We start from the raw sequence: 14110 nt of genomic DNA, 5'->3' as shown, positions 1-14110 counted from the left end.
TTTAGAGATGTCAAAAAAACACATTACCTTGGAGTATTCAGGATAGAAAAAAATCCAGAAAGATAAAAGACTACCCCAATAGAATTCATACAACAGAAGAACAAAGATATGATACAAGTTTGGTTATCAGTCTCTTGATAAAACAGCTGCATGAAAGTTTACAAAAACTTTGTCTAAGGCATTAGGGATTATTGTGCAAATTAGACAGAGAAGACAGTCCTTCCATTACAAGAAGGTGAGGAGTGGAAGAAAGATGCATTCCACAGCCCCAAAAAGAACACCAAGCAGGCTGTTCAAAACTGAGCTCATCTAAGAAGGTAATTAAAAGTAGAAGGGAAAAATCTGTTGATAGACTCTGTTTTAAAAACTATACAACCCACATGTTTCTACTGTGGTGATAGACACGTAAAAACTTGGCTACAAGATATGAAATCAGAGAAGGCTTTTCAATCTGTATTAATAACTATGAAATTATGGAAGAGAAGGCACCAAAATGAGAACCTCAGCCAAGAATATATCTAAAAATGCTACTAATGCCAGATGCTCATTTAAAAATCTTACACCCTCAGATAGTAACACCAGAGGGGGTTCATCTGCATTCTTGAAATTTTACAGAACAAGAGAGGAGCAGGAAAATTTTTGTCAAGATCACAGAACAGAATCTACTCAACTGCAATTAGGAATGAAACCCATATGGTAATAGGGACTGAAAAGATAAGGCAAAGTAATGCATCATTAACATACCTATAAGTAACAAGGCCCCAGTTCTCCATGGCACCTTCATAAAATAAATATAAACATTTATTGATATTTATACATACGTCTTCCTCAAAATCACAAAATTCAAAAGAAGTTATTACAATTCAGCAATAAAATGAAATTTACTTTACCAGCTGCAAAGTCTGCAATAGCAATGAGATCAATTTTAGGTAGAGGATAAGGAACATTGAAGTAGTCCTTATAAAAAGGCAGGGTTTTAGCAGCAACCTATAAAAGTATAAACAAAAGAACCATCTGATAAATATTTAATTGTAATTCATTCAGAAATCCACAAAGGAATCCTGTTCCAGGTCAAAGTATATAAAGTTTCTAGAACCCAGTCCTAGGGAGCCCTATCTCCAAAAACTGCCTTAGCCCCAGGTTTTCTATACAAACTTTGGTCCATTTAAAACACTGAATGAAAAACAGAATTACATCTTTTCCCACCCATTCCCCAGATAAATTCTACCCATATTCTTTTAATCATCTTATAAAATATTAATGTAATACCAACATTGGTTTTCCCAAAATTCCAAAAATAAACTAAAGAAGCACAACAAATTTCATATTAAATAATAAATGTACTAGTAATTGATCAGAAATGTAAATTCCCCAACCTGTAGTTATGGACTGTTGGAACAATCCTCTTCAAGTACATTTACCTCTAACGCAAATTTTCCTTGCTCTGCTTTGCCAACAGGGGTGTAAACACGAACACACACACCATCTTTTGACCTTGTTTCTACAAAGTCATATTCACCCACAACAAATGCCACCAGATATGTAGACATGACAGGTGTGCGGGCAAACTTCACTTCCACTAAATTTTCATCATCGGGATACGGTTTCCGGTCAATTACATTCTTAAAAAAAAAAAAAAAAAGGAAAATTTAAACAGATTTACATTAAATGCCTTAGAGCAAACTCTAGCCCCAAGCTATAGGTTTTATTGCCTCTCCTTTCCCCCTTACAGCACTGTTTACTTCTCTACCCCAATGCTTTAATGCTATCAAGATCTTTCCAATTAAGAAGGAAAGGGATCTAATAAAGCACTTGCATTAACAAGTTGGCAGCTGAAGTGTTAAACCCCCCAGGAACTTGTGAGAGAAATGAGATATCAACTTTTCTTGAATACCTATTATATGCCACACACTGTGACATATTAGAAGACCTCAATAGTTTTCAAGTAAAATGAGGAGACAATAATTGTTAATAATTGTGGAAACTGCCATTCAAAGGAAACAAATTTATGGATTTAGAGCATTCTCCATATCAAAGTCAGATTTAAGCAAATTTGTGAAGAACTCTCTACTACCTCTGACATCCCTATTTCCCTTGGATGTTCTCCTCTTTCCTAGACAGGCTCTCCATTTTTTTCTTCCAAAGAAGACTTACTCAAGAACAGACCTGATAAATACATTCAGACTAAAGTGTAAATGAAAAATTTCCATTTAATATATTAGCTTCCTCTCTGAGAATATTTGAGAAGAGAATGGCTATTTTACCCATGGAATTCCCTCTACCAATAAGGAGGCAAAAACCACTAGGCTTTTGCAAGGTCCCAAGAATTATATTTCACGGGATACTGGCTACTTTACCTCTTAAACAAGGCAATCCCAGATAAATTATTTCAAGTGATGAATGCTTACTCTCTCTGAATGAGAGCAATGGGCATGGGTAAAGAGCACATATTTCAAGAATACCATCAGCCAAAACTTAAATACACTTCATTATGTGGCTATATCTTTTGGTGTTTAATAAGAATGCCAGACATTTTCCCGACATGTAGTAACTTATTAAATCTGTAAATTATTTAAATCTTCAAATTAAAAGAAGTAGATAAAATTATTAATGTATTTTACAAGGATATTTCTTCCACAAGGGGGAAAACACTCTAAATAAGGCAATTAAGAAATAAAGGGCTTATTAGAAATAAAAAATAAAATTACGAACCACATTCCTGTTATGTACCAAGTGTACAAACCACTGTTAGGTGGTTTCATGTTATTCCATCTAAGGAACAGACGAAATATGCTAAAAGCTTATTAAAATTTTAAATATACTTATAAACACGTACATACCATGTTTGATAAAGCTACCCTATCTTTAGGAACAACCAATGAGATGTCAAAAGTTGCTTTAATGGCAGGCTCATCCCAGCAAGGAAAAGCTCTTCGGGCATCAGTAGCCTTAAGAAAAGAATATGAAATATAAAGATCAATCAATGAATTAACTTAACATGCTATTTCATGAAGTAATTGTCATTTCTCTCTATCTATAATCACTCATTCATTCACTTTCAAATATTTACTACTCAATGCCAGGCAATGAGGTAGGCACTGAGTACAAATAAAACACAAAGCTCACAAATCATCACCATATCAGAAATTATTAAGGGAACATGACTGCCAAAGCTCTGAACAGTTTACAGTATTAGAATCATTTGCAATTATGTGTTTGTTTATTAAATATTCAACATTTCAAATTTAATGCAAATGGCCTCATCAATAATATTCATATACCATGGAGCACAAAGTAGTCAACCGTACAATGTAAGGATTCAGAGCTAGGAAAAGGATAGGATGCCTCTTTGACATTTTAAAAAATAAAAATATTTTCAGAATTTTTGATTGCTTTTTATTTTACCTGGAATGGCAGCAATGGAAATAAAGGCAGATGCTCTATCAATTCAAAATGGGTCATTCATTAAATGATATTTCCACAAACTACAGATACAACTTTGACCATGTGACCAGTACTTCAGGAGATCTGATTTTTTTCCTTACAAATAAAACAAGCTTGTTAAACAGAAAATAAAATTTTTAATGGTTTGGCAAAATACTCCCAGCTATAAAATAAAGAAACTTTAGTAAAGAGAAAAACTTATAAAATGGAACCAATGACAAGATTCTGCATTATGAAAAAAAAAAGATTCTGCATTATGAAAGGAGGCAACAAAATATGCACATACTTTAGGAGAAGGCTTTCTCCAAGGAAAAATTTTAGATGGCTGGTTGTACTCTCAAAAAAATTAAAGAAATCATGGATTCTATCAAGAAATAAATAAGACATATGAAAAGTAAGTACAGTGTAAGGAAATAAATGATACCACAGAAAAATTTAATTAGAAAGCAGCAGTAAAAAATGAATTGAACTATAGGAAAACAAAATGAATGACATACAAAACAAGATAGAAAATCTTCTAAAACATCCAAAGGACAAAGTGATGAAAGCAATACAAGATGTGTTTGAGGAAGAAACATTCGAACTAAACCTAAAATTAACTAACGTTCCTGGAAAAGAGCTCAGAACAGAATCATAGTGAAGATGTAATAGAGGAAAACTTTTTAACACTGAAAATGTATCTGAACTGGAAAATCAAATAGGGCTCACTAAGTACCATGTAAAATTAATGAAAAGTAAACACCCAGTGAAAAATTTAAATTTTCATGGTCAAAGAAATAATTTTACAAGCAATCAAGAAGAATAAAACAAACATGATACCTATAAAGGGAGAAAAGTTCTACTTGTGACTCCTCCCCTTGACAAAATGAAATGCCAAAGACTTTGGAACAATATCTACATATCTTTATAAGGGAAAAAATGTAAGGCAATTATATTACACTTGTAGTTGAACAAGTTAGGGAACTCAAACACCACAGGGAACCATGGGGTATCTTCACAAGAATGTAAGAAAGAATCTATTATACGATTTGGGCTTTGGTTAGATGATTTGGCTGAGGGTTTAAGGAAGCTGGAAATTGATCTAGACTGGCTACTGTCAGAATGCAGGGGCAATTCTCTGAGTGGGTATCTTAATAAACCTCTCCTATAAGGAGGGCAGAGTAGACCAAGGGTAAAACTGTAATTGATAAAGAAGTAGAAGTCACTCGTTTTAACCAAGAGAAGGGGTATATTTGGTATTTTATAGGAGGTGCAGTGACCTTGTTTTTGTCTCATAGTTCAGAGCAACCTTGTATAAGGTTGATATTCTGTGAGATCGTTTATGTCCAACAGGAGAACAGTATGGACTATTTATGAGGGCCAAAACAGCTTCCAAATGTCAGGGGGTGCTTTTACCCCATCCCCCAAGATTAAATACTTAAAAGTACTAGTTGATTTGAAACAAGTTGTAACTTTCAAATCCTGATAAATAAAATAAAAATAAAAATTTGCACATAAGATATATTAAGATAAAGAAAAGTCAAAGAAGAAAAGGAATGAGATAGTTATTTTAATAGCAAAAGTCACAGATGTCAAATATTAAGAGGATGGAACTAATTAGAAAAGGTACACAGTACAAAAGGAATTCAGGTAATTAAATTTTCTTCAAATAAATACCTATATACATTTACTTCCCAACCCACACTGTTAATTCCCTCCTTACTACAGAAGGAGACAACTGGCTGAATATGAAAGAAAAATTCCAAAACCACAAATAATGATGACTGAAGACACCTAGCCTCAAATAATCACCCAAGATAAACAGACCTTTGTCACAATGCTTAATTAAGAATCATAGTATTTTAGAGAAGGATAATCCATACCTCAAACTGTGTAACAGCAGCATAGCGCACCTCTCCGGAAGGGGTGGTATATTTACTTCTATAGAAACCTTTCATTTTGTCATTCAGCTCTCCAACAAAATCTATCTTTAAAGTTCCTGTGCCTGTGATTGATGATAAATGAAAGCCACTTTTATGGAGTTAAGTACAAACAATCAAAAATATGTCCTCATGACACTATTTTTAGTTGGCTATTTATAATGTTCAAATCATTCCTTCCTTTCTCAAATATTCTTTCTGACATTGAAGAGAATACAGTATTTACCAAAGTAAAGAGCAGACTAATCCTAAATCAAATCTTACACAGCCATATCTAGGATGACTGCTTAAAAGTTCTTTATTATCTTAATCTCTATCAATACATGAAGATAAAAACAGAAAAGGAAATAAATATTTAAATTCCTGACACATGCTATTGGGCATGGTGATTTTAAAAATGCTATTTAAATATATATAAACTCAGAGGTTGCCCCCATTTTTTCAGATCAGGAAACAGGCTAAAAAGTAACTCGTCTATGGACACATAATTACAAAAAAAAAAAAAATTAGGCCTATTTTAATACAAAACTCATGCTCTTAGCCAATTACACCATGTGAACTGGCCCACTGAGACAACAACATACACAGAAAGAGAAATGTAATTACTCTATTGTTAACACAAGACACCATCTCTTCAATCCAAATGGAATACTGGTTTCATGCTTTTATAAGAACTATAGGGAATACCGATGATTTAATCAACAATTGTACATAAAAACTCTTCATTACTTCAATAATTTTAAATCTGATATTATTAAAAATATTTAATCAGTCAATTATTAAATGCAAATAAAATGCAACTTAAATATTTATTCTATTCTTGCATAAGAGCAAAAGCAATTTAGCTACAACGTGAGTTTTTGAGTATATACTTTCTTTTTCAACACAAAAAGAGTTACAATTATTATCTAGTGGTCATGTGCTAAGTTTAGATGTATGACAAAACAATAAACCCATTCTACAGTCTACAAATCAAGTCACACACACACACACACAAAAACAGAAAAATGCTGACTTTGTAACTGATTCTTTTAAAGTACCTATAATAGGGTCTACAGCTTGGGAATCCAACAAATGAAATACGTGGGATGACTCTAAAGTAATGAGACAATCATACCAAAGCTTGAAAGCCTAATGTTTTTAAATCTTCAGAATCATTTCAGAAGGCTCTATAACAATGACACTGACATTGTTCACAATGTTCTTGACTCTTTCTGACATATTCTTTTGGATGATCTCAAAATCAAATCTTCATCCTCTAAAACTGAATCTGCTTTTGGAAAGGTACAGAAGTCAAGAGCAGTTCAAGTCTACAGAACAAAGCAAATGACAAACTGCAAAACTGTTTCCAGACAAAAGCAAAGTTTGTCTATGAAATAATTCCACTGATATTCTTATGTGCCTCAAACTGATTCAGGGACTAATTTCAAGTAAGAAATTTCAGACCACTGGAGCAAAGCCATCACTAAAGAAAGTGCTGGGAAAAAAACCCAAAACAAAAACTCAGTTAAAGAAACAGAAGCTAATGATTATTTCTTAATAAAAGAGATACCTTTAACACAAGTTAAAGTTTTTTTTTAATCATTGATAAATTTAATTAGTGTCACATTACACAATACTAATTATAAAGCATTTACTATTAAAATATAATTTTCAGGGGGGAAAGGTCTTTTTGATAAACTTCACTAATCAAATTTATACCATATTGAAGAATTTATTGCCAGACTGTCTAATTTCATACCTATTCACTTACATGACTGATACTGCTTCCTCCAATTAGATACCTTATTTCAACATTCCAACGTATGTAATATTTATATGTTTGGGGTATTAAGTCTTTTAAAACATACAGAAAAGGGAGTAAAGGTCTTTTGCCTTTGTGTCATCACTCTTACGATCCACCTGATTTTCACTACTCAAAATGTTAATACCTAGTAGTGTTTCTCCATATAAATGCTATCCTGTAAAGAGGACATTTAATCACCAATTCTAAGTCTGTCAGGCTTTAAGTTATGGTAACTTGACTATTCTAGAATGGTGTTAATTTCAGAAAGAAAAAAAAACAAAAACAAATATATTACTCAATTATGTAACAGCTGGCGTGACTGTGAAGTTTGATGAGGCTAAACACAAAACTTCTCCTAAGATATGTTAATATTTACACCATTATCAGCAGACAGACCACTTGTGCGGTCTAATAAAATTTGAAAGATAAGAACTTCATTCTTTTTTTTTTTTAACATTTGTTCCCCCTATTATTTATTTTTATTCCATATGTTCTACTCGTTTCTTGACAAGGTAGATAAAAGAAGCATCAGAGACAAGGTTTTCACAATCACACAGTCACATTGTGAAAGCTATATCATTCTTCAATCATCCTCGAGGAACATGGCTACTGGAACACAGCTCTACATTTTCAGGCAGTCCCCTCCAGCCTCTCCATTACATCTTTTTTATTTATTTATTTATTTATTTATTTTTATTAATTAAAAAAAATTAACTAACACAACATTAGAAATCAATCCATTCTACATATGCAATCAGTAATTCTTAATATCATCACATAGGTGTATGGTCATCATTTCTCAGTACATATGCATCGATTTAGAGAAAGAAATAGCACGACAACAGAAAAAGAAATAAAGTGATAACACAGAGAAAACACAAATAAAAATAAAAAGTACAAAAATATATAAGAGAAAGAAAAAAAAACAAAAAAAAACTATAGATCAGATGCAGCTTCATTCAGTGTTCCAACATAATTACATTACAGTTAGGCAGTATTGTGCTGACCATTTTTTTTTTTTTTTTTTTTTTTTAGACATCATACCATTCTACATATGCAATCAGTACTTCTTAACATCATCACATAGATGCATGATCATCGTTTCTTAGTACATTTGCATCGGTTTAGAAGAACTAGCAGTATAACAGAAAAAAATATAGAATGTTAATATAGAGAAAAAAAATAAAAGTAATAATAATAAGAACAAAACAAACAAAACAAAACAAAACAAGAACCTATCGCTCGGATGCAGCTTCGTTCAGTATTTTAACATGATTACTTTACAATTAGGTATTATTGTGCTGTCCATTTTTGAGTTTTTGTATCTAGTCCTATTGCACAGTCTGTATCCCATCAGCTCCAATTACCCATTATCTTACCCTGTTTCTAACTCCTGCTGAACTCTGTTACCAATGACATATTCCAAGTTTATTCTCGAGTGTCGATTCACATCATTGGGACCATACAGTATTTGTCTTTTAGTTTTTGGCTAGACTCACTCAGCATAATGTTCTCTAGGTCCATCCATGTTATTACATGCTTCATAAGTTTATCCTGCCTTAAAGCTGCATAATATTCCATCGTATGTATATACCACAGTTTGTTTAGCCACTCGTCTGTTGATGGACATTTTGGCTGTTTCCATCTCTTTGCGATTGTAAGTAACGCTGCTATAAACATTGGTGTGCAAATGTCTGTTTGAGTTTTTGCCCTTAATTCCTTTGAGTAGATTCCCAGCAATGGTATTGCTGGGTCGTATGGCAATTCTATATTCAGCTTTTTGAGGAACCGCCAAACTGTTTTCCACAGTGGTTGCACCATTTGGCATTCCCACCAACAGTGGATAAGTGTGCCTCTTTCACCGCATCCTCTCCAGCACTTGTCATTTTCTGTTTTGTTGATAATGGCCATTCTGGTGGGTGTGAGATGATATCTCATTGTGGTTTTGATTTGCTTTTCTCTAATGGCCAGGGACATTGAGCATCTCTTCATGTGCCTTTTGGCCATTTGTATTTCCTCCTCTGAGAGGTGTCTATTCAAGTCTTTTTCCCATTTTGTAATTGGGTTGGCTATCTTTTTGTTGTTGAGTTGAACAATCTCATTATAAATTCTAGATACTAGACCTTTATCTGATATGTCGTTTCCAAATATTGATTCCCATTGTGTAGGCTGTCTTTCTACTTTCTTGATGAAGTTCTTTGATGCACAAAAGTGTTTAATTTTGAGGAGTTCCCATTTATTTATTTCCTTCTTCAGTGCTCTTGCTTTAGGTGTAAGGTCCATAAAACCGCCTCCAATTGTAAGATTCATAAGATATCTCCCGACATTTTCCTCTAACTGTTCTATGTCTTAGACCTAATGTTTAGATCTTTGATCCATTTTGAGTTAACTTTTGTGTAGGGTGTGAGATATGGGTCTTCTTTCATTCTTTTGCATATGGATATCCAGTTCTCTAGGCACCATTTATTGAAGAGACTGTTCTGTCCCAGGTGAGTTGGCTTGACTGCCTTATCAAAGATCAAATGTCCATAGATGAGAGGGTCTATATCTGAGCACTCTATTCGATTGCATTGGTCGATATATCTATCTTTATGCCAATACCATGCTGTTTTGACCACTGTGGCTTCATAATATGCCTTAAAGTCAGGCAGTGCAAGACCTCCAGCTTCGTTTTTTTTCCTCAAGATGTTTTTAGCAATTCGGGGCACCCTGCCCTTCCAGATAAATTTGCTTATTGGTTTTTCTATTTCTGAAAAATAAGTTGTTGGGATTTTGATTGGTATTGCATTGAATCTGTAAATCAATTTAGGTAGGATTGACATCTTAACTATATTTAGTCTTCCAATCCATGAACACGGTATGCCCTTCCATCTGTTGAGGTCTTCTGTGATTTCTTTTAGCAGTTTTTTGTAGTTTTCTTTATATAGGTTTTTTGTCTCTTTAGTTAAATTTATTCCTAGGTATTTTATTCTTTTAGTTGCAATTGTAAATGGGATTCGTTTCTTGATTTCCCCCTCCGCTGGTTAATTGCTAGTGTATAGAAATGCTACAGATTTTTGAATGTTGATCTTGTAACCTGCTACTTTGCTGTACTCATTTATTAGCTCTAGTAGTTTTGTTGTGGATTTTTCCGGGTTTTCGACGTATAGTATCGTATCGTCTGCAAACAGTGATAGTTTTACTTCTTCCTTTCCAATTTTGATGCCTTGTATTTCTTTTTCTTGTCTAATTGCTCTGGCTAGAACCTCCAACACAATGTTGAATAATAGTGGTGATAGTAGACATCCTTGTCTTGTTCCTGATCTTAGGGGGAACGTTTTCAATTTTTCCCCATTAAGGATGATATTAGCTGTGGGTTTTTCATATATTCCCTCTATCATTTTAAGGAAGTTCCCTTGTATTCCTATCCTTTGAAGTGTTTTCAACAGGAAAGGATGTTGAATCTTGTCAAATGCCTTCTCTGCATCAATTGAGATGATCATGTGATTTTTCTGCTTTGATTTGTTGATATGGTGTATTACATTAATTGATTTTCTTATGTTGAACCATCCTTGCATACCTGGGATGAATCCTACTTGGTCATGATGAATAATTCTTTTAATGTGTTGTTGGATACGATTTGCTAGAATTTTATTGAGGATTTTTGCATCTATATTCATTAGAGAGATCGGCCTGTAGTTTTCTTTTCTTGTAATATCTTTGCCTGGTTTTGGTATGAGGGTAATGTTGGCGTCATAGAATGAATTAGGTAGTTTTCCCTCCACTTCGATTTTTTTGAAGAGTTTGAGGAGAGTTGGTACTAATTCTTTCTGGAATGTTTGATAGAATTCACATGTGAAGCCGTCTGGTCCTGGACTTTTCTTTTTAGGAAGCTTTTGAATGACTGCTTCAATTTCTTTACTTGTGATTGGTTTGTTGAGGTCATCTATGTCTTCTTGAGTCAAAGTTGGTTGTTCATGTCTTTCCAGGAACCTGTCCATTTCATCTAAATTGTTGTATTTATTAGCGTAAAGTTGTTCATAGTATCCTGTTATTACCTCCTTTATTTCTGTGAAGTCAGTAGTTATGTCTCCTCTTCCATTTCTGATCTTATTTATTTGCATCCTCTCTCTTCTTCTTTTTGTCAATCTTGCTAAGGGCCCATCAATCTTATTGATTTTCTCATAGAACCAACTTCTGGCCTTATTGATTTTCTCTATTGTTTTCATGTTTTCAATTTCATTTATTTCTGCTCTAATCTTTGTTATTTCTTTCCTTTTGCTTGCTTTGGGGTTAGCTTGCTGTTCTTTCTCCAGTCCTTCCAAATGGACAGTTAATTCCTGAATTTTTGCCTTTTCTTCTTTTCTGATATAGGCATTTAGAGCAATAAATTTCCCTCTTAGCACTGCCTTTGCTGCGTCCCATAAGTTTTGATATGTTGTGTTTTCATTTTCATTCGCCTCGAGGTATTTGCTAATTTCTCTAGCAATTTCTTCTTTGACCCAGTCGTTGTTTAGGAGTGTGTTGTTGAGCCTCCACGTATTTGTGAATTTTCTGGCACTCTGCCTATTATTGATTTCCAACATCATTCCTTTATGGTCCGAGAAAGTGTTGTGTAAGATTTCAATCTTTTTAAATTTGTTAAGACTTGCTTTGTGACCCAGCATATGGTCTATCTTTGAGAATGATCCATGAGCACTTGAGAAAAAGGTGTATCCTGCTGTTGTGGGATGTAATGTCCTATAAATGTCTATTAAGTCTAGTTCATTTATAGTAATATTCAGATTCTCTATTTCTTTGTTGATCCTCTGTCTAGATGTTCTGTCCATTTATGAGAGTGGTGAGTTGAAGTCTCCAACTATTATGGTATATGAGTCTATTTCCCTTTTCAGTGTTTGCAGTATATTCCTCACGTATTTTGGGGCATTCTGATTCGGTGCGTAAATATTTATGATTGTTATGTCTTCTTGTTTAATTGTTCCTTTTATTAATATATAGTGTCCTTCTTTGTCTCTTTTAACTGTTTTACATTTGAAGTCTAATTTGTTGGATATTAGTATAGCCACTCCTGCTCTTTTCTGGTTGTTATTTGCATGAAATATCTTTTCCCAACCTTTCACTTTCAACCTATGTTTATCTTTGGGTCTAAGATGTGTTTCCTGTAGACAGCATATAGAAGGATCCTGTTTTTTAATCCATTCTGCCAATCTATGTCTTTTGATTGGGGAATTCAGTCCATTGACATTTAGTGTTATTACTGTTTGGATAATATTTTCCTCTAACATTTTGCCTTTTGTATTATATATATCATATCTGATTTTCCTTCTTTCTACACTCTTTTCCATATCTCTCTCTTCTGTCTTTTTGTATCTGACTCTAGTGCTCCCTTTAGTATTTCTTGCAGAGCTGGTCTCTTGGTCACAAATTCTTTCAGTGACTTTTTGTCTGAGAATGTTTTAATTTCTCCCTCATTTTTGAAGGATAATTTTGCTGGATACAGGAGTCTTGGTTGGCAGTTTTTCTCTTTTAGTATTTTAAATATATCATCCCACTGTCTTCTAGCTTCCATGGTTTCTGCTGAGAAATCTACACAAAGTCTTATTGGGTTTCCCTTGTATGTAATGGATTGTTTTTCTCTTGCTGCTTTCAAGATCTTCTCTTTCTCTTTGACCTCTGACATTCTAACTAGTAAGTGTCTTGGAGAACGCCTATTTGGGTCTAATCTCTTTGGGGTGCGCTGCACTTCTTGGATCTGTAATTTTAGGTCTTTCATAAGAGTTGGGAAATTTTCAGTGATAATTTCTTCCATTAGTTTTTCTCCTCCTTTTCCCTTCTCTTCTCCTTCTGGGACACCCACAACACGTATATTTGTGCGGTTCATATTGTCCTTGAGTTCCCTGATACCCTGTTCAAATTTTTCCATTCTTTTCCCTATAGTTTCTGTTTCTTTTTGGAATTCAGAGGTTCCATCCTCCAAATCACTAATTCTATCTTCTGTCTCTTTAAATCTATCATTGTAGCTATCCATTATTTTTTCTATGTTTGCTACTTTATCCTTCACTTCCATAAGTTCTGCGATTTGTTTTTTCAGTTTTTCTATTTCTTCTTTATGTTCAGCCCATGTCCTCTTCATGTCCTCCCTCAATTTATCGATTTCATTTTTGAAGAGGTTTTCCATTTCTGTTCGTATATTCAGCATTAGTTGTCTCAGCTCTTGTGTCTCATTTGAGCTATTGGTTTGTTCCTTTGACTGAGCCATATTCTCAATCTTTTGAGCGTGGACAGTTATCTTCTGCTGCTGGCGTCTGGGCATTTATTCAGATTTCTCTTGGTGTTGGACCCAGCAAGGTTGTAATATTTTTCTGTGAAATCTCTGGGATCTGTTTTTCTTATCTTGCCCAGTATGTGGCGCACGTGGCACACGTTTGTCTCAAGTGTTTGGAATGGGTCTCCCCCAGTCACCGATCTCCGTGGCCTGGGGATTTCGGATCCAATTCTCTCCGTTGGATCCCCAGGGGCCGCGCGTGGTGGGGGCGTCAGCTGCCGCGGCTTGAGGGGACCCTGTGGCTGGTTGCGGGCCGCAGCGGGCCTGGGGGATTCCCCACCGGACCAGGAAGCCTCCCGTGGGGGGGGGGCTACCGCTGCTTGGATAGCCCTCCTATCCGAGACTCGTATCCGCGGACTCGAAGCAGAGACTCGAAGCCGCCCGCAAAAGAGGGGTGCCGCCTGCCTCGGCTTGGGAAACTTGCTTCTCCAATACTCTCAGCCGGCCCAGAAAGGAGGGAGGGAGTAGCTCGGACCACCGCAGCTGCCGCTGATCGGGAAATCACGCGCCGCTCGGGGGTCTCACCGCAGCCGTGTCTCGCAGTCAGTCTAGCCAGCCCAGACTTTGGATAGCCCTCTGATCTGAGATTCGTAGCCGCGGACTCAAAGCCGAGACTCGAAGCCGCCTGCAGAAGAAGGGCGCCGCCTGCCTCGGCTT

At 35.1% G+C, this 14110-nt stretch overlaps 1 protein-coding gene across 4 annotated transcripts in view; it reads right to left on the bottom strand.

The window, feature by feature from the left end:
- Positions 1-14110, bottom strand: part of NPEPPS (aminopeptidase puromycin sensitive) — a 146309-nt gene that overhangs the window by 30140 nt on the left and 102059 nt on the right. For all 4 annotated transcript variants that reach the window (XM_077164602.1, XM_077164603.1, XM_077164604.1 and 1 more), the window contains 5 exons: positions 5307-5428; positions 2841-2948; positions 1422-1622; positions 891-987; positions 745-778 (listed from right to left, as the gene is read on the bottom strand). In XM_077164602.1, the coding sequence (XP_077020717.1) occupies positions 745-778; positions 891-987; positions 1422-1622; positions 2841-2948; positions 5307-5428 (562 nt within the window). The remainder of the gene's footprint in view (positions 1-744; positions 779-890; positions 988-1421; positions 1623-2840; positions 2949-5306; positions 5429-14110) is intronic.

The sequence above is a fragment of the Tamandua tetradactyla genome, chromosome 6, assembly GCF_023851605.1.
Source record: "Tamandua tetradactyla isolate mTamTet1 chromosome 6, mTamTet1.pri, whole genome shotgun sequence".
Taxonomy (NCBI): Eukaryota; Metazoa; Chordata; class Mammalia; order Pilosa; family Myrmecophagidae; genus Tamandua; species Tamandua tetradactyla.
The sequence above is the reverse complement of the archived record's forward strand: the minus strand, read 5'-3'. Positions and strand labels throughout refer to the sequence as shown.